Source organism: Neomonachus schauinslandi, chromosome 10 (genome assembly GCF_002201575.2).
Source record: "Neomonachus schauinslandi chromosome 10, ASM220157v2, whole genome shotgun sequence".
Taxonomy (NCBI): Eukaryota; Metazoa; Chordata; class Mammalia; order Carnivora; family Phocidae; genus Neomonachus; species Neomonachus schauinslandi.
In genome coordinates this window covers 113,596,332-113,621,630 of record NC_058412.1, presented here as the reverse complement: position 1 = coordinate 113,621,630, position 25,299 = coordinate 113,596,332, and the positions used below count along the sequence as shown (strand labels likewise).

At 49.3% G+C, this 25,299-nt stretch overlaps 1 protein-coding gene across 1 annotated transcript in view; it reads right to left on the bottom strand.

Moving 5' to 3' along the window:
• Positions 1-20,699: 20,699 nt before the first annotated feature.
• CHMP4B (charged multivesicular body protein 4B) overlaps positions 20,700-25,299 on the bottom strand; it is a 49,662-nt gene continuing 45,062 nt past the window's right edge. The window contains exons 3-5 of the mRNA XM_021688958.2: positions 23,329-23,443; positions 22,170-22,296; positions 20,700-20,948 (exon numbers count right to left, since the gene is read on the bottom strand). Of these exons, the coding sequence (XP_021544633.1) occupies positions 20,884-20,948; positions 22,170-22,296; positions 23,329-23,443 (307 nt within the window). The 3' untranslated portion in view covers positions 20,700-20,883. The remainder of the gene's footprint in view (positions 20,949-22,169; positions 22,297-23,328; positions 23,444-25,299) is intronic.

Sequence of the window (25,299 nt, the reverse complement as noted above, 5' to 3'; positions counted from 1 at the left end):
CAACCAACAGCTCCAACTAAGCTCCCAGCTAGCGGCCAGCACGAATTGCCAGTTGTATTAGGAAGGCTTTTTTAAGACCCTTTTGCTCTCTCAATGCCCCAGTCACATGAAGTAGAATTGATAAAAAAAATTTTGTTTTAAGCCATTCAGGTGGAATGGTTTGTCATGCTGCAAAAAATACCTGAAACAAAATAAAAATAATATTTATACCTTCCAAACAAATAGATGAAATTAGCTAAAGAAAACCTGATCAGTCCAATAGCACCTGGATGGCTCAGGAAGCTAGCTGTTGGAAGAACATGCTACTCTTGATCTCAGGGTGGTAAGTTCAAGCCCCACTTTGGGTGTAGAGATTACTAAAAAAAAGAAAAGAAAACTTGATCAATCCAAAAGGAAGCTCTAAAGAAGAAAAATTAATAAGCAAAGAAGAGAAGCTTCTCACAGCCCCATGTTACCTCTCACAAATGGCCTTTCTGGAAAAGCAATGAAGCTTTGGGTTTTACTCTGATTCGAGCAGGACCTTGACCCTCCTGGTCTTCAGAGAGGCAAGGCCTGGCCATGGAGATGGCATGTGAGCAGTGACAATGTTTGTGTCCTTTCTTTGCTACTTTCTGGGCTCCCAGCTGCTGGCAATAGCTCTGACTGAGCCACAAAAACCCTTTGGTCTAATTAAAAAATAAAATCTAAGAAAGAAAGGAAACTTTTTATCACACTATTCTAATGGTGGAAAATAGTTTCAGGCATAAAAAAAGCATTCAGCAGGCTACTTCCCAGGTGTCAAAAATTAACAGCCACTACATTTTATTCTGAGGAATTAATGGAAAATTTTACATGGAGGCATAAAATGCAGGGAACAAGATGAAGGACACTATTCTTCATTGAAAGCTCACTCCCTCACTTGCAGCAAAGACACAGGGTTGGCCACCTGCTCTGAGCGGGAGCTGTAGGCTCACAGAAGACCAAGTGGGTTATGCAGGGCCTGAAGGGGCAGATGGGGGAAATCAGGTACTTAGTAGCTTCATGGCCTTAGCCAAGTGACCTCTCACATCCCTAGTCTCTACCTCTGTAAAATGGCGCACCCCTCCCAACTTGTCCCATCTTCCCTGGCTCGAGGGGCCTCCCAGGTGCACTCCCAGGGACATGGGCCCAAGCTCTTCCTGTTTCCACAAGAGTTCATTCTAAAGCACAGCAGTGAGCTAACCCTCCACGGAGGTGGGGAGGACCGGGTTTATATCACTCATTCTATAGCAAACTGAACATCCCGTTTGAAGCAAGCACCAGTCACTGTCTGGGGAGTGGGATGGAGGTGGCAGGGGGAGTACGGGGAGGTGGTTGGTTGTTGTTGTTGTTTTTATTTTATTTATTTATTTATTTATTTATTTATTTATTTATTTATTTATTTATAAAGATTTTATTTATTTATTTGACAGAGAGAGACACAGCGAGAGAGGGAACACAAGCAGGGGGAGTGGGAAAGAGAGAAGCAGGCTTCCCGCCGAGCAGGGAGCCCGATGCGGGGCTCGATCCCAGGACCCTGAGATCACGACCTGAGCTGAAGGCAGTCGCTTAACCAACTGAGCCACCCAGGCGCCCCGTTGTTGTTGTTTTTAATGTAATTTAAGTATATTTAAATATATTTGGGAAAAAGAGCCCATAATTGACTGCTATATAATGTCCATCCTTATTTTTTTTTTTTTAAGATTTTATTTATTTATTTGACAGAGAGAGAGACACAGCGAGAGAGGGAACACAAGCAGGGCGAGCGGGAGAGGGAGAAGCAGGCTTCCTGCTGAGCAGAGAGCCCGACGTGGGGCTCTATCCCAGGACCCTGGGATCATGACCTGAGCCGAAGGCAGACGCTTAACGACTGAGCCACCCAGGCGCCCCCTGACCTTGTTTTTTATTTGAAATATTTCTGAATCCAAATTTGTGGCCTCCTGAATATCTCCTCTCACGTCCCATCCCCCACTCAGGGAACTCAACATTGGCCACAGCTGTTCCCCACCCCCTACCCCCAAATCCCAGTCTGGGTGCCGTGCTGGCACCTCCGATTCCAACATCCAACACCCTGATCCTACCTCTGGAACCTCCTTCAGGTCTGTCCCCTGTTCTCCACATCTGCTGCCCCTACCCCAGTAGAGGGCCCACCATCACTCACCTCCCCTCTGGTCTTTGCACAACTGAAGTGAGCTTTCTAAACACAATGTGCAATCTGGTCCCTCCCACTGCTCCAAGCCTTCAGTGGCTCCAAGGGTTTCAGGACAACATCCACACTCCTCACCTGGCGTCAACACCCTCCAGGACCTTTCCAATCTCATCACTCATCACTCCCTACTTGGGAGCTTAGAGCTACACAAGAGCCCTGCATCTCCCAGCTAGTTCCTGCCACCGTGCCTTTGCCCATGCTGTGCCCTCTCCCTGGTATGCCCTTCCCTCTCTCCATTTCTCTACCTTGTGTCCGCATCCCCAACACTCACACCTACTACATCTCCAGATCCTTTGTATATCACCTCTGTAACACCTTCGGGCCTGGTCCGACCAATCAGCAACTCTGTTCAAAAACATGTGTGCTGGGAACACGGCACTGAGTCAGACTGTGATCCTGCCCTCAGCACCCAATCTGGTGAAAAAGACACAGATACAGATGATTAAATCCTGTTTTGATGACACAGGGATGAAGGACACTTACCGGCTTGCGTTCCAGAAGAAACCCTACCATAGCCAGAGAGGCTGAAGAAGTCTTCCTGGAGAGACAGGCCTAGAAGGGGAGAAGGTACTCAGCAGCAGGGAAGGAAGAGTCAGCAGGACAGAGAGCACAGCATTCGCAAAGGCCGGGGGTGCCCCTTCCAACAGGGGCCCAGCCTAGCCTCAAGAAGTCTCCTCCCGGTGGCTCGTAGGATGGGAGCATTTTCAGTTCTTAGAGCACTGCCCAGAGGAAATCTCTCCATGAAGACGAAGATTTATTTATTTGGTGGTAAAGTGAAAGCCAGGCTGGAGTTGGGCAGGAAAAGGACAGAAAGGATAATAAAGAGGCAGGGAGAGGACAGGCCCCTCCAGCCCCGGGGTCCCTGAGCCAGCAGCTGCCCTCAACTCAATGCTCCTCCAAAAAGGTGCCTCCCACAAGCACACAGTGAGCGCCTGCTGTTTCCCACTTTGTGCCGGATGCTGGGATCCTGTGGCAAAGACGACAAAAGCCTTGCTGGCGCCAGAGACAGACGCACCCTAGACAGGGAGAGGCCAGAGGGGCTGGTGCTGCGGTGGTAGGAACCCTGGGGGCCAGGAGAGCCCAGAGGGAGGCCCTGACCCAGCCTGGTTGGTGTGGGGCGCAGGGAAAGGGGGCAGGCAGAGACAGCTTCCAGGGGAAGTGGGCCAGGAAGAGGAAAGTGTGTAAAGATGCTCCCCAGCCATGCCTTGCTCCCCTGGGTGGGTACAGGTCTGCAGTCCTCAGGGGCCCCATCATGCAACAACCTCTGTGGCTCTGCCCCTTCCATCCCTCAGCTCCCACCCCGGCAGCCCACCTCAGACCTCCTGCTGCCTCTGAGTCCTTGTCCTCGCAGACAGCTCTGGCCAGCCTCCTCCTCTCTGCAGCCCCTCCCTGGCCGCCCACATCTGGTCCAGGGCGGAGAGGCCAGGTGACTGCATAAGCAGAGCCCCCCATGTGGCAGAGATGCTCATCTGCCCTTCGGGTGGTCCCCATCTCTGCAAATGCTCCCTTTGGAGGTCCCCCATCCTCCCCCATAGGGAGGAGACAATCACCCCCCACCCCCACCTCCAGGGCTGACAACTGGCAGTCCAGTACCTCTCTCCTCTGTCTCTCATGGTTTTCTGCTTCTGGAGACAGGACAAGGGGATAGGGGCTGGCGGTGGGGCTGGGGGTTACAGTTGGAATAAAAGAAATTGCTGGACTGTCTTTTATAAGCCCTGAGGGTGTTTCTGGCCCAAATTCTAACTGAGCTCTTTAGAATGTGGGATACCTGGGGTACCTGGCTGCTTCAGTCAGTGGAGCATGGGTTGTGAGTTCAAGCCCCACGTTGGGAGTAGAACCCTGGAAAGATGCTCCCCAGCCATGCCTTGCACCCCTGGGTGGGTACAGGTCTGCAGTCCTCGGGGGCCCCATCATGGGACAACCTCTGTGGGATTTAAAAAAAAATAATGTGGGGTACTTGATGCTTTTGCCTATAGCTTTGGCCTTGGTCATCGTTGCTGGGGCAACAGGAAACTGTTCCATGCGTCCTCTGGTATGTGTGCGAAATGTATAAACTCCAGAAGAGCAGGGACACCATCTGCCTTATTCACTGTTATATCCCCAGTGACTCACGCAGTACCTGACATAGTAGGTGCTCAGGAAACATTCGTGGGGAAAAAGGGAGGGACAGAGGGAAAGAAAAGAAGAAAGAAGTAACTTTGAAAGAGTCTTCCAGAATCCCAGAAAGCAAACCCTCTCTTCTTCAGCCGGGTAGAGAAGATGCACTTTTGGGGGGCTGTTACTGTTCATTTTTAAAACTTCCATCAAGTGACTCCAAAATTCAATTCCCTCTTGAATGTTTTTCTTTTTTCATTTTCATCATCCCCCCTCTTTTTAACACTCACTGTTGAGTTTCCCATTTGGAGCGGTTGATTGACTTGTGGCTCTGGGAACTTAGCAACAGTCATTTCAGACACTTAGAGCTCCAATCACGCCGCCGCCACGCGAGCCCCCCTTTAGCGCCAGAGAAACCGTCTCCTATCAGAGCCGATTATATCTTTACAGCCCAGACCGCCACGCTCTAAAACATGGGCTGTAAGAATTCTCCGTGACTAATGTATGTCCAATGAAAATATAAAAATGCCTATTTAACGGGAGAAGGGCTGATTGGAAAGATCCACGTGTTGGTGAAGTTCCGTGGCTGACGTCATACAGGGCCGGGGGCCTGGAAAAGGCTGGGAGCTCCAACGCCCAAGAAGCCAGACTGTCCATTCCCTCAGGCCTCACGGAGGCTCCGCGGTCCTCCTGCCGCAGGGAGTGGCAGCCTGAGGAGGAAGGCAGAAGGAGGCACGGCAAGAGAGCACCTCGTGTGCCAGGCACTGTGCGAGGTACAGTCCCATGGAGTCCGGAGAACGACTTCATGAGGTGAGATTTATTTTCACCCTTTTTGCAGAAGGGGCTTCCTGTGGGATCTCAAAGGATGAAGAGGAGTTAGCTGGGGGAAGAGGGCAGTCCTAGAAAGGAATTACATGAAGAGGGAACAGCATGTGCACAGGCAGGAGGCAATAAATAGAATAAAAGCAGTTTGGTATTGCTGAAGCAGGAAGAGAGGAAGGATGAGGCTGGAAGAGTGAGCAGGAGTCAAGTCACACAGAGTTCAGTGCACTTTGCCGAGTGGGGAAGGGACGGGGAGGCGCTAGCCAGGAGCTGAAGCCTGGAGGGATGTGTCATGGAGACAAAGTGAGCAGGAATGGGTGACTGATTGGATGCCCAGAGAGGCTGAGGGGAGGAGCGGACCCAAGGATGGCACCCAGATTCCAGTCTCCAGGGCTGATGGTGGGGCTGCCTCTGACTCGGGGCTGCACGGGAGGCACAGGTCAGTGGAAAGATGCTGCACTGCACCATGGACCTCTGGGTTCATAGTGCTTACAAGGCATGAGCCCAGGAGGAGAGGGTCTGCCTCAGAAGTGGCCTGGGCCCAACTCAGAGGCACAGCTGCCAGTTGTCAGTTTGGTCCTTAAAGCCACGGAGCACAGGGACTCACCTAGGACAGTGTGGGTGGGAAGCTGCAAATGGGCAGCCACAGGCTTCATCTGTCCCGCACACAAGTTCAGTTTGGCCTGCACGGTATTTTAAAAAGCTCTGGAGCCAACGTTTAAAAATTATGCTCACTTAGGACGCCTGGGTGGCTCAGTCGGTTAAGCGTCTGTCTTCGGCTCAGGTCATGATCCCAGGGTCCTCGGATCAAGTCCCGCATCGGGCTCCCTGCTCGGTGGGAGGCCTAATCTACTGAGCCACCAGGCACCCCAGGGTAGCTGTTTATCAAGCAAAACAGGAAAGTATATATCTTTGTAGATGCCAAGACTATTTCTTTGCGTTTAATATGCAAAACAAGTCTGTGTCAAAAGCTTAGCCCAGGTCGGGCCTCTCCTCTCATTCACAAGACCTACTGGCAGTCCCTGATCTAGAGAGACATACCAGACAGAGAAAAAGAGAGAGACATCAGACATGGAAGGTGACACAGGATGTGCCAGGGGAGAGACTTTTAAGGAGAGAGTGATCGGCATCATTTAAGTTGGAGCTGAGTCAGCTAAGGCACGAGGCATCTGTGACAGGCAAGTGCATATAAGGCCACACGTGCATCCACACACAAAGGACACACATAGACACACGTGTGCGTACATACGTGCAGGCACATGGACACATGCACTGAGGCACAAAGACACGTGTGTCCGCACAAAGGCACGCAGGCACCTGTGTGTTCACAGAGCCTCCCGAATCCGTGCACCCTCCCAGGGATCCGTGCTCACACCTAATGAAGCCCTGCCAGTTCCAAACCAGCAACTCGTAACTAAATAAATATGATAAACACTTCCCCTCCAGATGGCTCTGCATGCACACCCACTCCTCCCGCTCAGAGGGATGGCACATTCTATGCCAATAAATCCTTCTGTTTGAAAACATTTGCCTTCTTAATTGGCCCGTTTACGGGTAAAATACGTTTCTGGATAGTGCTTTGCCAGAATGGGACACTGAGATGCCCACTCGCCCTGGGCTCAGCCCAGAATCAGGACTTAGGGCTGCTGGTGCCAGAGAGGTCCCGCTTCACCCATCCACTGAGACAAGACCCAAAGGGGAAGGGTCTCAGGACTGCCAGGGAGGCTCCCTCAGTGGTTTTTTCCTCCCTGTGCCTCAGCTTTTTTTCTCTGGGTACACACTTCTTGAGCTTAGCACATGCAGCGCTATCTAAGGTCTTTGCAGGAATCCTGCTTCACACTTCCCTTTCTTGGGCAGCAGAAGTGAGGTGTAATAACTATGCTAAACCCCCTAGTGGGTTGAATGGCAGCCCCCCAAAAGATCTGTCCACATCCAAATCCCTGGAACCTTTGAATGGGACCTTATTTCTAAAAAAAGATCTTTGCAGGTGTAATTAAATTAAGAATCTAACATGATATCATTCTGGATTACCCAGGTGGGCCCTAAATCCAATGACAAGTGCCCTTATAAGAAACAGGAGAAGACACACGCAGAGGAGGAGGTAATATGAAGGCAGAGCAGAAATTGGAGGCTACATACCACGGAATGCCAAGGCTTGCTGGCGAACTAGGCCAAGAAGCACTCTCCCCAAGAGGCCCTGCTGACATCTTGAGTTCGGACTTCTGGTCTGAACTGTGAAAAAAATAAATTCTTATTGTCTGAAGTCACTCAATTCGTGGTGATTGCTGCAGCAGCCCCAGAAAATTAATATGCCCCCTCTTTTATGTGGGGTATGATAACACAGAGCTGTGACTCAAATTTTCATTTGCTCTTTACTCTGACACTTCAGAGTTTTCAAAGGAGACTCACAGTAGAGATGGGGAAACTGAGGCCCAGAAAGGGACCGGGTGTCACGTGGCGGCAAAGCAAGGATCAGAACCCAGGATGCTGCCCCTCCTCGTGTGGCAGCCCCAGCCGTTTCTTCATCAGGAGCCGAGTGGGCAGATGCACAATGGAGGACAGCCCTGAGGTGAGGTTTACCCTCAGTACATCCCATTCTGGGACCCACTGAGGAAGGATAGGGAAGAGAGCCCCTGAAGGGTCCCGTTTTCCTCTGCTCTAAGATGAGCCCAGATGAGTAAATCATGAAAATCCCTCATAGCCACTTTCCACCGAGCACTCGAGATGTTCCAAGTGTCTTGGCCACCTCTCCTTCCACGTGCCCACCCCCACCTGGGGAGATGGGTGAGGACATCTGTTCCCCCCTTGCTCAGGTGGGAGAGTGAGACCACACACCGGGTCACACGGCTCGTCACCAGTAGAGCTGGGATTTGAATTCAGGTCTGTCTGCTTCAAATGCCACTTGGCCATGTCACTTCACAGGGAAGAGAGCAAGGGCACCTTCCAGGGGCTGGGGAGCGACCAGGCCACCAGAAGCAGAGGGAGGCCCTGAGTCCTCTTTCCTCTCTCACCCATAACGAGTTGGTATATGGCTCAGTGGCCCCAATGTGCCCAGGTCACCCACTGTGTGACCTTAGCCAAGCCACTTGCCGCTCGGAGCCTCCCTTTCCTGTCTGTAAAATGGGGTGCATGATAACAGCTACTCCTAAGGGCTTTTGTGAGGACTGATGGAAGGAAAACCCAAAAAGCCCTTAGTAGCATGCTGAGCATCCAGTAAGTGCTTAATAACTGCTGGCTGGCATTAAAGTCAGCTTAGAGGCCAGTGAGAGAGAATATATAGCCTCTGGCCACGGAAAGTCACTTGATGACCAAAGTGAGGCCAAGATGTCAGGCTATGGCCCTGCCTCTGTGCTCACCACTAGGGACACATACCCTCTGCTTGTGACTCAGCCCAACTGCTTTTCTGAGAGTTTGAGAGGTGCCCGAGAGAAATGTGCATGGCCAGGGAAGGGGAGAAAGCAGAGAAGGGGATGCTGGTAGGGCAGGCTGCCCCAACCGACACCAAGCCCACCTTTCCTGGAGGTCTGCAGTAGGAGCTCAGAATAGGCAGCCGCAGTAACATCCTCTCCCCTCTTTACAGGAACATCATCTGGATTTATAACCGGTGTGACAGCTGAGGGTTCAGTCTGGCTAATGGGAACAGAAACTAGATCATTAACATTAGCCAAGAGGGGCTGACTAAAATTCAATGTAGGAAGAAAAAAGGTGGCAATATCGTCACCAAACCAGGTCCATTGAAGTCTCCTTGTTCTGCGGAGACAATCAATGATCATGTGGGGTTCCCATGCAGACCAAACATCTACTCTTTTTTTTTTTAAGTTCTCTCTACACCCAGTGTGGGGCTTGAACTTACAACCCCAAGATCAAGAGTCACACACTGCACAGACTGAGCCAGCCAGGTGCCCCTAAACTTTTTTTTTTAAGAATTTATTTATTTAGGGTGCCTGGGTGGCTCAGTTGGTTAAGCGACTGCCTTCGGCTCAGGTCATGATCCTGGAGTCCCAGGATCGAGTCCCGGGATCTAGTCCCGCATCGGGCTCCCTGCTCGGCAGGGAGTCTGCTTCTCCCTCTGACCCTCCTCCCTCTCATGCTCTCTGTCTCTCATTCTCTCTCTCTCAAATAAATAAATAAAATCTTAAAAAAAAAAAAAGAGGGGCTTCCCCTCTTTCCTATTTAAAAAAAAAGCATTTATTTATTTATTTGAGAGAGAGAGAACACGAATTGTGGGCAGAGGCAGAGGCAGAGGGAGAAGCGGACTCCCCACTGAACAGGGAGCCCGATGCAGGACTTGATCCTAGGACCTTGAGATCATGACCTGAGCCCAAGGGAGACGCTTAAATAACTGAGCCACCCAGGCGCCCCCAAAACTATTTATTTTATCATGTAATGAGCTTCCCTATAAGATCTCATTTGACTAAATGATTCTGTTACTAAAAAAAATTGAAAACCCCTATCCTGGTCCAACTATCCTTTTCATCAATTAATTCATTTATTCAACCACCAAGTACTGAGCCTACCACGTGCAGGCACACAGTGGTGCTGAGCACAGGACTACAACAGCTGTTGCCCTCCTGGAACTTCAGGTATGGAGGGAGAGACGGACATTGTACCAGTAAATGTAAAGTCTCTCCAGTGATCAGAGTGAGGCAGGGGAGCGATGAGGATATAACTGAGGAGCCATGCGTGCGGGAAGCCAGCCAGGCGGAAGGGCTTTGTGCTTGCTCCTAAAGACAACAGGCAAGCAGCGGAGTGAGAATGTCTAACCTAGATATTAAAAGGTCCCCCTGTCTGCTGAGTGGAGAATGGTTTGTAGGGAGTCAGGGAGACAGCAGGGAGGCCGATGAGGAGGTTGTGACAAGTGAGCGTTGTTGATGGCCTGGACTCAGAAGGGCCCCATTTGGTTTAATACCCTGTTGTCACTGTCTTGAAATTCTTAATAATTTTTTAACAAGGGGCCCTGCATTTTCATTTTGCACTGGCCCCCACAAATTACCTAGCAGGCCCTGACCAGAACAGAGACAGGATTTTCCTTAAACACTCCAAGTCATAAACAGATCTTTTCCCACTGGAGGCAGCTTGTACCAGTTCCCAAGAGCCAATTGTTCAATTTTGAGGAATTATGTTGTCTTATTGGTATCTGAAATTGGCCATGCTGTGAGTATTTACACCATGGAAATCAGCAAATGTCAGGGTCTTTTTTTTCTAAAGATGGTTCTTCGTCTGTCTTTCCCAGAGTGGGTCCACTGCCCACTTTGGCAGTTAAAAATATAGTTTCTAAGCACCCCTCCCCAGACTTGCTGGGTCACCTGCTGGGTAATTCTGGGAGCCCCATGAGCCTGGAGGGCCAGGGCAGGAAGGCCCTACACAGTGGGCCCTCAAGCTTCACAAAAGGAAAAACCGGTTTGGGGGGATTAGAAGAGGAAACTGGCAGAGGTGTGGGGGTGGCAGGTCACGAAGAGAGCAGAAGGACAGCCTTTGGGGATCTGTACCCTTGGGGGCCCAGCTCCAGGTCAACAACTGAAGTCCCCAGACTGGGACCCACCCTCACCTTTCCATGTGGGATGCAAACCCAAGGGGGAGATATCACCCACAGTGCTGCCCTCCTTTGTCAGAGTTTGGGGGAAGAGACCTCCCCAGAGGATGAGGGAGGAGTGCACACCCCCAGCACCTCTCCCTTCCGCAGCCCCAAGCAAATAAGGTGCTCAGGAAATAAGGACATTATTACCATTGTTGTCCTAACGGCCCCACCTCAAGGCTGGCTTCTCCCTTCCTCCTGCACCTCTCCTCTCACCCCCCAGGCCCCGGAAGGAGCTGGGACACACCACCCATCCCTCTCCCATCTAGTCAGATGGCCTCCTGCAGCCTCTCATCGAAGGACCCCCTCAAGGCAGGGCGGGGAGGGGATACTAAGCACACACATTCCGCGTCCCCGCCCGGGCTCCCGTTTCCTCTCACCTCTCGCTCCAGGGGTGCAGACCACCCGGGAAGAGCCTATCCGCCCCGGGCGGTTCGAGCGAAGCGCGGGGTCTCACTCCCTGGGAGATGGCGCCACCTATAGGCTCTCAGGAGCGTTGCGGCGTCCGCCCCTCAAATCCGGGAGGAGAGGGCAGAGAGGGTCCCATACTCTTTAGGGGCTTGAGGTGCGCTCCATCACTGGACGACAGCATCACATTGCCTCCCATTGTCCCCGCACCTGGAAGGAGCCCTGGCAGCGTTCCCCAAAATGTTCTGCAGAACCCACTCCCTGGTCAAGAAGTTTGGAAAATGTCCCTTGGGGATTCCACAAGCACATTTGCCCCTGATGTCTGACTTAACTCTTCAGTTCCCTCAATGAGCATTGAGGCCATGGGAAAGTTATTCTTTCTAGGCCTTGGTTTCCTCATCTGCAGAATGGAGATGAGGGTGTTGAACTAGAAGAGATGATCTCAAAGGCTAGCTGGGATTCACAGACTTTAATGAGAAAGAGAATCCCGTGGAAGCATGTTTAAAATGCAAGTTCCAGGGCCCCATCTCCCAAGCAATTCTGATTGATGCAGGAATCTGCATGTTGAATCAGTCCCCAGGAAATTCTGATGCAGATGTTCTGCCAACCGCAGGATGAGAACAGGCCTTCAAGGAGGCTGGAAAAGCAGGCAGGGGCCTGCCAGATCCTGCTGGGAGGGTGGAAGCTGTGATTCTGTTTAGAGGGCAGTAGAAGCCACTGAGCTTTTATTTTTTATCTTTTTTTTTTTTTTAAGATTTTTTATTTGGGGCGCCTGGATGGCTCAGTGGGTTAAGCATCTGCCCTCAGTCCAGGTCATGATCCCAGGGTCCTGGGATCGAGCCCCACATCGGGCTCCCTGCTCAATGAGGAGCCTTCTACTCCCTCTCCTTCTGCTGCTCCCCCTGCTTGTGCTCTCTTAGTCTGGGTCTCTCATAAATAAATAAATAAATAAAATCTTACTTATTTTGAGAGCGCAAGAGAGTACGAGCGGGGCAGGGAGGAGCAAAAGGAGAGGGAGAAGACTCTCTGCTGAGCAGGGATCCTGATGCGGGGCTCAATCCCAGGACCCTGGGATCATGACCTGAGCTGAAGGCAGATGCTTAACCGACTGAGCCACCCAGGCGCCCCAAAGCCACTGAGCTTTTAAATGAGAGTGACAGCTCTTTAGAAAGATTACTCTAGCTCTGGCTACTATGAAGGATTGGGGCAGAGAGACCATGGAAGTTACTGCTGAAGTTGCTCAGTTGAGATTTAATGGTGTCCTGGACCAGGTGGTGGCAATGGATGGGAAGGAGAGGGGACAGATTTCAAAGGTAAATCTTTTAACTCCTTTGAAATGCAGGAAGACAACACTGAAATTTCTGATTATCTTTATTTCTCATCCCAGCCTTTTAAAACCTCAAGGGGTTGTATATGTACTACATATACAATATATTAGTACAGTGGTACATATAATTTATTCATGTATATATTTGTATTATATATAATATATAGAGAAAAGGAAAGATGATAGATATAGATAGATAGATAGACAGAGATAGATATAACATATACTCAAAAGAATTCTCTGGATGGGGTGGGGTTTGGAGACAAGATGAGTGAATTCAATTCCTGGCACATAGTAAATACTCTGTTAGCTATCATGGCCAATTATATCTTCCAGAGAAAGGCCCAATGATACCTTCTGTCCTCCATGGTCTTTTAGAACTAGCCATGCCCTCATCAAGAAGTGGAATGTAGGAGCGCCCGGCTAGCTCAGTTGGAAGAGCCTGTGACTCTTGATCCCCAGGCTGTGCGTTTGAGCCTCATGTGGGGTGTAGAGATTACTTAAATAAATAAAACTTTAAAAAAAAGAGAGAGAGAGGGGCACCTGGGTGGCTCGGTCGTTAAGCATCTGCCTTCGGCTCAGGTCATGATCCCAGGGTCCTGGGATCAAGCCCCACATCAGGCTCCCTGCTCGGCGGGAAGCCTGTTTCTCCCTTCCCCCCACTTCCACCCCCCCCCCGCTTGTGTTCCCTCTCTTGCTGTCTCTCTCTCTGTCAAAATAAATAAATAAAATCTTTAAAAAATAATAAAAAAATAAAAATTAAAAATTAAAAAAGAGAGAGAGAGAGATGGAGTCTGATTCCCCTCCCCTTGAACCTGGGTGGGTCTATAACTCACTCATAACCAGTAAAATGCATTGAAGTGGCTCTGCATGACTTCTAAAGCAAGGTCATAAAAGTAATGCACCTTCCTCACCCTGGCTGGGGCAATCCCTTTTAGAGCCCTAAGCTTGGACTACATTGAGGCTCCCGTGCTGTGAGGAAGCCCAAGCCACAAGGAGAGGGCACGTGCTCCTGCTGACAGTCCCAGTGGAAGTCCCAGCCAATAACTAGCATCAACTACCACAAATACTGAAGAACTGAAGAGGCCCCTGGATGATTCCAGCCGTTGAAGTAATCACCAGCCTTCAGGTCTTTGCAGGTGAGGCCCCAGTTATCAGGGAACAGAGACAAGTGGTTCCCACTGGGCCCTTTCCAAATTTCTGACCACAGAATCTGTGAGCATAATGAAATAGTTGCTTTTCACAACTAAGTTTCAGGGTGGTTTATTGTGTAACAATAGATAAGCAGAACTGCCATCCTTACGTACCATGGTATCTTTGTCCACACTTCTGTGAGGGAACCGCTTGTCCCCCACATAGCTACCCAAGCTGAGGAGGGAGAGAAGGAAACAGAGGTAGTATCAGTGAGATGGTCTGGGGGGGCGGGGAACAGGTAGGGCCTCAGGGTGGGGAGGGCAAACCAGCCCCAGAGGGGTCCCACCTTCCAAAGCCCCTTGGGGAAGGAGCCTGACTCCGCTGCATGGTCTGACACCACTGCTCCAGTCCAGGTCACATTGGATGATTCTAGATCCTGTTGCCTGTGGTCTTTTTGCTCTTAGCAGGAAGATTCCTAAGAGAGTTGGCCTCCTCTTTGGACCAGAGCATTTGGTCACATTCAGAGTTGGTACCTTCTGAGGGAGACAGGGAAGAGACTCTGTGAGCCTGCCCCTCCCCCACCACTGTGGCAAAGAAGGGCTGGGGGGGGGCGAAGGTGGGGGTTGGATTCTTGTGGCTTTACTGCTCCCCAGCTCTGTGACCTTGAGCAAGTCACTTTATCCCACTGAGCCTGGGTTTTCTTAGCTGTAAAATAGGGCAATGTGTGGTCCTACCCTGAAATAGTTCTTGGGTGGATAAAGTAAGATGAAGGAGATTAAGTGCTTGTTAGTAAATACCTCAATACTTGCCATTCTTTTCGGCTGTTGTTCTTACTGAAAACCAACAAGTCCAGGCAAGTAACATTAGTGGGCAAGAGAACATATTTCTGCTCTAAACAGGGGGACCTTTCCCCTCCGTTTCAGCCTGGGAGTTGCCCTGTGGGAATGTGGGCCCAGTTTAGCTAGAGCCTCATGGGAAGTCCAGCTCGCGATCGGTGCAGTCTCGGCTGTGGAACCCAAAGGTCTGTGCTTCTATCCCAGCTCCACCTGACTCCTCTGTTGTCTGACCAAGGCCAGGATGCAGCTTAGCAGGGAGGAAGGAAGCTGTTTCTGCAGCACCCGGTACCCGGGGCAGACAGAAAGAGACCTAGATAGGGAGATAGGGGAGTTGAGTTCATGTCTTAGCTCTGCCAGTATTTGCTATGGGACTTGAAGTACCTTGGTGCCTTTGTTTCCCCATTTGTAATTGATTTCATAAATACTTTTTAAAAAGATTTTATTTATTGGGGCACCTGGGTGGCTCAGTTGTTGAGTGTCTGCCTTCCGCTTAGGTCACGATCCCAGGGTCCTGGGATCGAGGCCCGCATCAGGCTCCCTGCTCTGTAGGAGGCCTGCTTCTCCCTCTCCCACTCCCCCTGCTTGTGTTCCTGCTCTCCCTGTCTCTCTCTCTGTCAAATAAATAAATAAAATCTTTAAATATTTATTTGAGAGAGAGCAAGCGAGTGTGAGCAGGGGAAGGGACAGAGGGAGAGGGAGATAATCTCAAGCAGACTCTGCTTTAAGTGCAGAGCCCCACATGGGGCTCCATCCCACAACCCTGAGATCATGACCTGAGCTAAAATCAAGAGTCGGATGCTTAACTGACTGAGCCACCCAGGTGCCCCTCATTTCATAAATACATAGCTGAAGGTCTACTGACTCTGTGTCGTTGACCAGCCCAGGCCCACACAGAAGCCCAGGGTGGCCTCCAGGCCTTTGCGCATGCCATTGAAAACTATCCTAACTCCTGTCTTTCACAGTTTCCCTTGCTGATTCCTCAGCACCCCTCAATTTTGGCTAAGACAGTACTTCCTCTCACAAGCCCTCCTGGGGCAGGCACCCTCCCTCTTCTCAAAGGGTTTCACTACATTGACTACCCAGCCTGTCATGGCAATGATGATGAAGAGGATGATGAACTAATTTTTCCACCAAACCATGAGCTGGCATAAAGATGCCCAAAATACAGATGTTGAATGGCCTTCATAGAATAAGCAATTCATCTGCTTCTTCCGTCACTTATTAGCAGTGGGACCCAAAGTTTCCCTAAAGCCTCAGTTTTCACATCTAGCAAGTGGGGCTCATAATAGCTGGGCTTCCCACCTCTACCTCACAGAGCTCTCTAAACCTTGCTGTGTGCTTTGCAGGCTGTGACCTCAGAGCTCTATGAGGCAGCACACTGGGTTGAATAGTGTCCCCCCAAATTCATGTCCACCTGGAACCTCACAATGTGACCTTATTTGGAAATAGGGTCTATGCAGATATAATTAAAGTAAGGATCAAGATGAGATCATATTGAATTAGGGTGGGCCCTAACAATGACAAGTGTCCTTATAAGAGACAGGAAAGGACACACAGACACATAGGAAAGCCATGAGAAGACGAGGCACAGACTGGAATGACAGAGCTACAAGCCAAAGAATGCTACGAGCTACCTGAAACTAGAAAAGGTGAGGAAGGATCCTCCCTAGGGCCTCTGAGGGCAGCATGGCCCTGCTGATTTTGGACTTCAGACCTCTTAAGCTGTGAGAGAATAGATTTCTATTGTGTTAAGGCCCCTGGTTTGTGGTCATTTGTTATGGAGGCACTAGAAAACGAAACAGACAGGTGTTTAGGACCTGCACATTACAGATGAGAAACCGGGCTTAGGCAATGAAGTCACCTCCCGAGGCTCACACAGTCCCTGCACTACAGAGGCAGGATCTGAACCTTACATGCCAGGCTCCAGAGCCTTGTGCTCTTAGCATCTACATCCTGGCCTGCTGTTGCCCACACACCAGCCCATTGTCCAGCCTCCACTTGGAAGACGCAGGAATTTACCCCATGGTACTGCTGCTTCTAAAATTGCCACCCCTCACTTCACTGAGGGAAATGGGAGGCAACCTAAAAAGCTTCATCTCTACCCCTCCTCTGGCCCCAAAACTATTGCCTGAGCAACTGATTTTCTTTCCTTCTTTCCCCTACCATCCCTGTCTCCCTTCCTTCCCTGCTTGATTCTTGACTATGTTAGACCCCTCAGTCTCATGCTCGAGATCCCAGTCTAGCCCCAACCTACCTTTCCACTTCTACCTCAACCTCTTCTCAAGCAAGCCCGTCCCCCAGTTAAATCCTCCTGAGGCAGCCCTCACCTCCCTGCCTTCTTGTCTCCTCTCACAAGCTTCCCTTGGTCTAGAATGTCCCATTCATCGCAGGCACACATCAAGAATCCACTCCTTCAAGCCCAGGCTCAAATTCCACCTCCTCCTGGCACACCCAATCAACAGCACACTCCCCTCTGACCATATACATGCTTTCACACAAACATCGTTGAGTAGCTGATCTGTGCTGGGCAGATCTAGGGGGTGAGGAAATGCAGTGATCTGTCTGGGAAGAAAGTAAGCAATCCTAACAAGAGTGTGGGAAGTGGGAAGCAGAGAAGGACGCAGCAAATCCCTGCAGGAATGAGGCAGGCTGTACTCAGGAGAGGAAGGCTAGGGAACTGGAGCCCACGTAACAGCTGGGAGGCAGAGAACACATGTTGTAGGAGACAGGAGATTCTGCATAACAGTATGGGGGAGACATGGGGAGAGGTTCCAGCTTATGGAGGATTCATGTAAACATTCTGAGGTCTTGATCCTGTCCACCTTAGTGTTCCAAAGTGTAGCCCCAGGACCCCTACATCAGAATCACCCAAGGAGTTTGTTAAAATGCAAATTCTTGGATCCCCACCCAGCTCAGGGGATGGGGCCCAGGACACCGAACTTTTAACAAGCTCCCTGGGTAATTCCAACGCACCTTAGTTTTCCAACCACAGAAGAGGAGAGGGTGGAGGCAGATTGAAGGATTTGAAAGGAATACATCATGGGCTGATCCACTTTTTGGAATAAATGGATAGAGCTAATCTCGTATCTGTCTGTTTCAGTGTCTGCCTCTGTGGTAGACACTTGGTGCCACCTAACTCAGCAACCATCCCCTCTTCTTCCTTCTTAAAAATAGTAATGGGCTCAGAGAAGGGAGGTCCATCCCCAGCCCAAGGGGAGAATCCTGATTGAACCCTTTATTGTACAGTCCCCACTTTCCCAGACTCCTTCACAGCAAGAAATGACCATGCAACAGTTGTGGTCCATGAGATATAGGGATAGTTTGTGTGGAGCCTCCTGTTAACATGGGCAGAGGTGAAAGAAACTCTGGCTATTCTGATCCTCCTGCTTCTAGATCCTGGATGTGTGATGAAAGGCCATCTAATGACCAAGAGGGACCAAGCCCAATAAGGAAAAGCTAATGTATGGAGAGTGGCAGAGCAGAAGGATGCAAAGATCCTAGTTCTTGAGGACATGGTTGAGCCACTGCCTCAAACCCAGACTCCCCCCATGCCCTCACCACTCCCATTCAACCCTCTACCAACCCAAGATTTCTAGTCCTGAGACTTACTAGAATGTAAACACCTCGAGGGCAGGGACTTTGTCTGTTGCATGCACTCACAGTGCCTTGAACAATGCCTGGCACACAGTAGGTGCTCAGTAAATATTTGTTGAGTAAGCTTTGAATGGATAAGTAGATGACTTTACTGTTTATACTAGTCAGTTGAGTCATCTGTAGCTTGTAGCCAAGGAATCCTGACACAGTAACTTTTCTCTCCAGCCTGAGAACCTCCTAAGAGCAGGAAAGAGACTGAGCATTATTCAACACTGCAACCCACAGCCTGGCACAGGGCCCACATTTAAGAGGAATAAGCAGCTATTTCTCAGAGGAGCCCCAGACACTGCCCTGAACCTGGTTCAGGCCTGCCAGAGCTGGATGGTTGGACCTGTGAGTTACCCTCATTCAGACATTGGGTGAGAAGCCCCTGAGACAACTGATGAGAAGAGCTTAAGAATGTTCACTCTGGGGCGCCTGGGTGGCTCAGTTGGTTAAGCGTCTGCCTTCGGCTCAGGTCATGATCCTGGAGTCCCAGGATCGAGTCCCGCATCGGGCTCCCTGCTCGGCAGGGAGTCTACTTCTCCCTCTGACCCTCCCCCCTCTCATGTACTCGCTCTCTCTCAATAAATAAAATCTTTAAAAAAAAAAAAAAAAGAATGTTCACTCTGGATCCCCCACACCAAATGATGCCCAGGGGCTACACCAACTGCTCCAAGAGGGTGGGAAGCTGGCAGCAAGTGTTGCCACTAGATTCTTCTTGAGGTGGAAAGAAAAGAACTTCTGAGAATAGCCAGACCCAACCTCCACACAAGTCATGAATTTCCAAGCCATGGTGGTCAAGTCTAATCCTAAGTGTGGCAGCCAGGGAAGATGAGAAACGAGGAGTGAGGCACAGGGCATCAGCAACTTCACAGACAGGACCTCCGATGATCTGGTCCCACCCCCTTATTTCACAGATGGGAAAATGAGATCCAGGGAAAGTGGGCAACTAGCCCCAAGGTACCCAGTGAGCGATGGCAGTGTTTTAATTGTGAACTCAGGGGCGCCTGGGTGGCTCAGTTGGTTAAGCGACTGCCTTCGGCTCAGGTCATGATCCTGGAGTCCCGGGATCGAGTCCCGCATCGGGCTCCCTGCTCGGCGGGGAGTCTGCTTCTCCCTCTGACCCTCCCCCCTCTCATGTGCTTGCTCTCTCTCATTCTCTCTCTCTCAAATAAATAAAAATAAAATTAAAAAAAAATCTTTAATTGTGAACTCAGGGTCATTTTAATCTTTTTTGGGGGAGGGGGGCAAAGGGAGAATCCCAAGCAGGCTCCACACCCAGTGCGGAGCTAGACATGGGGCTCAATCTCACAACCCTGAGATCATGACTGGAGCCAAAATCCAGAGTCAGAAGCTTAACTGACTGAGCCACCCAGGAGCCCCAAGGTGATTTTAATCTTAAGAGGTTTAGGGATAGGCATTAGAGAAGGGATCCTCTCAAATTCTGCCACCTGGCATGCAGAATTAAGAACACATGTTCATAGATCCACTTTTCTAAAGAAGGTCTATAGTGGTCATCAGATTCTCCAGGGGGGCTAAGACTAAAGAAAAGTAGAGAGAGTGGAAGAGCCTGGGCCAAGGTCACATTGTGAGTCACAGCAGACCGAGACTACCACTTGTGTCCTAGATTCTTAGTCACTGCCCTACACTTTCTCTCCATGAGAAAGGCCATTTTCTTCAGTGCACCAATGTACCAGATTGGTTCACTAAACCAATGCACCAGATGGGCCCAGTCAGTAGGAATACCATGTTTCCAACAGGGGGAGGCTCTGCCCATGGACACTGACAGAGAAAAACGAGGGAAGACCACGGAACTGCACAAGAACCACTCACTCCTGAACTGTACCCAAGGGTCCCCAAGGAAGATGAAGGCCACAGACCCATGATCTCCAGAACTTAAAAACATTTCTAGTAAGACGCACTCTGTTCTTTGGTACAGACTGTTGATGCAGGTCATGCTCAAGTCTTGTGTAGGTTTCGCTAGCCTCCGAAGAGTCAGCTCCCAAAGCAAATGACAGATCGAACACAACAGCAAAGTATGAAAATTAATTGAGATATTTAATAGACAGTGCAAACCATAATTTCATCTGAATATAAATGTATGCACATGTTTCCAATGAGTTATCTATCAGTTATCACAAACAGCAACAAGGACCTTAGAGCTATGTTAGAAAAATGTATAGCTGGGGTTTAACTCTACAATCTCACTTGCTCTCAAGAGAACACCATCCATTTCAAATCAGTGTCACAAACTCCAAAAGACCAGGGGAACAGGAGTGAGGGGTAGGCAGAGTGGTAAACACAGGGGCCAGTACACAGGAGATGGACGGAAATACAGTTCTCAAGGAAACCAAAGTCAGATGCATTATTACAGCTAAGGACAAGGAAAAGCCTATGGCTTTTAAAAAACTTTTCTGCCAGTACCATACAAGTCTTACAAAGAAAGGTGCGACAAGTCAACTGACTTAAAAGGACAGAGGCTACATTTTCAGATCATTTCAACTGCAAACGGTCGACCCTTTCCATTGAGGTTCAGCAGTGGAGTTAGCGTAGTCCAGAAGCTCAATGTTGGATTTGCAAATACAGTTTATTTTACAGAAATTCAACATTATAAACAGCAGGCACCTCCCACCCCACCCGCCAGCCCCCCTCCCCCCTCCCTGTCCCGCTGGGTGCAGACCATGCTATGCAGAGAGTGAGCAGTGATGCGGCCCTAAGGCTTTGGAGGGAAACTCAGGAGCGATGGAACCTGCCTGCACCATGTCCTGCCTGCCCCGCACGCGCACACGCCTGCCCGCTGCACAGGCCACCAGAGTCTGTCTGGGCCCAGCCCGCACTGGACCAGTTACATGGATCCAGCCCAATTCTCCAATTCCTTCATATCATCCTCTTCCTCTTCCTTCTTCTTGGCTGTGTGAAGAGAGAAAAGGCTATTTAGGAGGGCTGGTTACAATGCTCTCAACACATTCCGGCTGGGTGCAAGGGCAGGGCTGTTTTAGAGACATGATGTAGCACAACCCTGGCACCCAGCCTCATCGCCAGGCTATCAGCAGACATTTTCTGTGCCTGAAAGCTGCAACATAAAACTCCAGATAACAGGCACACATTCCCGGCACCGCCCCCCCGCCCCCCAGCATTGGGGCCAGGCAAAACAAGGATTCTACACTGACAGTCCGTCAGAATTCATCCCAGAGCATTCAAGAAGGGGGAAATCAGGAAGAACCCCAGAGGAGATCTAACCCTTGCTAGCAATCCCCCTCCACCTCAAGTGGCTTGAACCACCTCTCCACACCCACAGGTGCCCCTTAAACAGTGTTTGGACCCCCTTTGCCTGAACCCACCACCATGCTGCCGACTCAACTTAAGGGGCCATTTCTTCTGGATACATGGGAGGGTAAGAGGACTACAGCCTCGTTACACTGCTCCCCAGGCTCTCTCCATGCCAAGTCAAACTTCTGTACCTTTTCTAGAAGTTTGATGTGGAATACTTCTACCCACCCAAGGTGAAATAATGGAAGAGGGAGGGGGAAGAAGGAGCAGGCAGAAAGAAATGAAGGTTTTACAGAACCATGTCTCTAAAAGCCAAAGATATTTCCTTCCCACAGTAGCTGCCTCTGAGGCCCCAAGTTTTTGCAGATGTGCACAGCAGAGGATATTAGACAGGAACCAACAGCTGTCCTGGAATTAAACTCTCACACCTTCTCCCAGTGCCTAGAACTTTCTTTTGTTTGGTGACATAGGAAAAATCATTCTGGAAGAGTGGTTCTCAACTGGGGGTGATCCCCCCACACCCTGCAGGGGACATCTGCCAGTATTTGGAGACATTTTTGGTTGTCACAACCTGGGGATGACAGAGCCCAGGGGTGCTGTGTAAATATCTGTAATACATAAAACCCCCCTCCCCCAACCCAAAGAATTACCTGGCTGTGTCAACAGTGCCGAGGTTAAGAAACCCTGTTCTATAGAGAAACTAGGAAAAGACAGGCGATGATGTCTCCGTGGCCATCACAACAGATCTTCTGTGATTCTCAATCCTAGGCAAACTCAGGACCCAAACTGAGGCCAACTAACCTCAAGATTACCCACCACAGGGCACTAGGGGGATGTCATGACTGGGTAAGAAGTACTCACTGGGTTTTGATGGTAAGGTTATAGAGGGAACATTTGGTAGAGGGACTGTTTCGGGTCCACTGATTTCCAGCAAATTCTTGTCTAGTTCCTCCTGTTCTAGTTCTTCTAATTCTGCCATGAGCTCATCCTGGCAAAGGAAACACAAGAGTGAGAGAGATATCCCTGGGACTCCTACCCCCTGCAGCAGTCCCTCTTTCCTGATGACCCAGAGGACACACACCCCTTCTAGGAAGGTCAGAAGGGAGATGATCTCCAGGTCCATACTCTGACTCAAACCTTAAACATGGTTCTACTGGTGAACATAATACCCTATCAAGCAGTTACAGAATCTATATCCAGTGTCCTGCACTAGCTGTCAGCATTTTGAGAGAAGGGACTGCATCTTTTCATTCCTCTTTATCTCAGAACTGGGTACACTCAGTGAATGTTCAGGAATATTTGCTGAATTGAAATTAACTTGACTAGTCCATCAAATTTCAGTCTGAAAACATGAAGACCCTGGTGCTGGGAGTCAAGTCTAAGAGCCACAGGCTGTTTTTTCAGTGGGAATCAGATAGCACAAAGAATCAGGTTCAGGCGGGAGGACCTGACCTTCAGCAGACTCAAATCTAACACAGAATGAAATCTCTTCAACAGGGCCTGCTGTATTTTTAAATCCTAAGAGACTGAAGATCCCAACTGCTACAGCAGAAACTGGTAGGTGGCCGAGTTCCAGATGGATCCCTCAGGGGTCAGATATAAATGCTCCTTCCTTGGCTTCACCTTTACCTCAAATCAGAGTTGCCCAAGGGAAAATCTTGTAACCTTCTACAAGGAACGGTCATCTCAGCTGCACCAGCTCTGAACCCAGGGTCCCCCATGAAATGTGCAAGGTAATTACTGAAACCAATTATTGACCTGAAGCCTGCTGAGGGGTCCCTATGAAGGTCCCTTTACTCAACCTAAACTTTTATCCCAAAGAGTGAATTGAAAGCCATTTCTCAAAATCCAGAATTAGGGAGAGTTAATACCATCATCTATTTATGTCCAAGACTCTGGAGGAATGAGAACTGGTGATTTCCAAACCACATACACCATGCCGGAGAGACTTCAACAGCACATCAAAGGGCGGCCTGGGTGACATTTGTGAAGCTTATGTGAACTGCATGAAACCACTCACCTCATCAAACTCTTCTCCAAATCCTACAGGTTTTGAAATAGCTGTTGAAATCTCCTCTGCAAGTTCTTGCTGGTCAGCAATGTCCTGCATTAATTCATCAACTTTATCGATGTCCCTTTAAATGAAATGGACAGATGTCATATTGGACAATCAGTCTTTGTAAAGAGGGTCTATGAGGCAGGAACAGAAACCCCACGGCACATAATCTGCGTTCCACCCTATCCCCTGTAATTATTCCCTTTGAGGAATTACTTGTTTGTCTTTATTACCTTTCTCCCCCTTTTAAAAGAGAATCACAGAATCAAGAGGATGGAAGTGTTCTTAGACATCATCTAGTCCAACACCCTAAAGAAATAAGGCTTAGCAAAGTTAGATGCCACATTCATGATCTCTCATGTAAGCTAGTAATAAACATGTCAAATGAGACTACAGGACTTTAACTCCTGGGCCAATAGCTCTTCTTCAGGTCAAGGACAACTCTGTAACTCTATACAGGGAGAGATAAAATCACAAATCACAAAATACAGCTGTGCCAGTTGATAGGTCCTTCCCTTCTACTCAAATCCACTTATGGCTCCTCTAGTAGGCCCCAAAAGAAAGGCAAACATGCAGTATTACTTTCTATGCACTGTCAATCTTACAAACATACAATTAATCAGTATAATACACACACATATATTTCAAAGCATGCACAGTGGTTTATTGAGATGTGCCCTGTGCTAGGCATCTTGGAGAACACAGAAATGGAGCAGACGTGGACCTAACTTAGAAAGCTCAGCCCAATGAACATCTACCCTCAGGTAATACCTCACTTATTTAAAGGCTACTTTTCCTGCAACCTCACATTTCCAGAGCGGAGATCAGCGAACTTTTCCTCTAAAGGACCAAATAGGAAATATCTTAGAATTTATGGGCCATACAAACTGTCATGAACACTTCACCCTGCTATGTAGCACAAAAGCAGCCATTGACAATATGTAAATTAAAGGGCACGACTGTGTATCCATAAAACTTTACTTACTAAATAGGTGGTAGGCCCACAGGCAACATTCTGCCAATCCCTGACATGGCTGAGTACCCCCAAGGAAGTAAAAAAAGGACTTTATTTATTTATTTTTAAAGATTTTATTTATTTATTTGACAGAGAGATAGACAGAAGAGCACAAGCAGAGGGAGTGGCAGAGGGAGAGGGAGAAGCAGGCTCTGCACTGAGCAGGGAACCCGATGCGGGACTCGATCCCAGGACCCTGAGATCATGACCTGAGCCGAAGGCAGATGCTTAACCATCTGAGCCACCCAGGCACCCAAAAAAAGGACTTTAAACACTCCCCAAGGGCGCCTGGGTGGCTCAGTTGGTTGAGCGACTGCCTTCGGCTCAGGTCATGATCCTGGAGTCCCGGGATCGAGTCCCACATCGGGCTCCCTGCTCGGCAGGGAGCCTGCTTCTCCCTCTGACCCTCCCCCCTCTCATGTGCTCTCTCTTTCTCTCTCTCTCAAATAAATAAATAAAATCTTTAAAACAAAACAAAACAAAAAACACTCCCCAAATATATGCTGCCAAGTCCAAGCACTACAACAAATGCAGAATTTGTTCATGGGAGAGGCCCTCATTTGGCACTTAGTGTTACCCTGGCCTTTAATTACAACCGTAACAAGTTTGGTTATCTAGTTTCCTAGGCCACTGTACATGAGAAGTAGCCACATAAGGGAAGGATCGCTGAGGTCAGAAACACGGTTTTGAAAGGTTTTTGTTTGTTTGTTTTTTAAGTAATCTACACCCAACTTAGGGCTCAAACTCACAACCCCGAGATCAAGAGTTACATGCTCTACTGACTGAGCCAGCCAGGCACCCCAAGAACATTGTTAATATGACAGCCAAAGACTGAGAGCAAGAGGGGAGCCAGAAAATTCCATCAAAAGCAGATTTAAGAACAGAGAGATCCGAAGCCCTTTCAGGACCCTGACAGCATC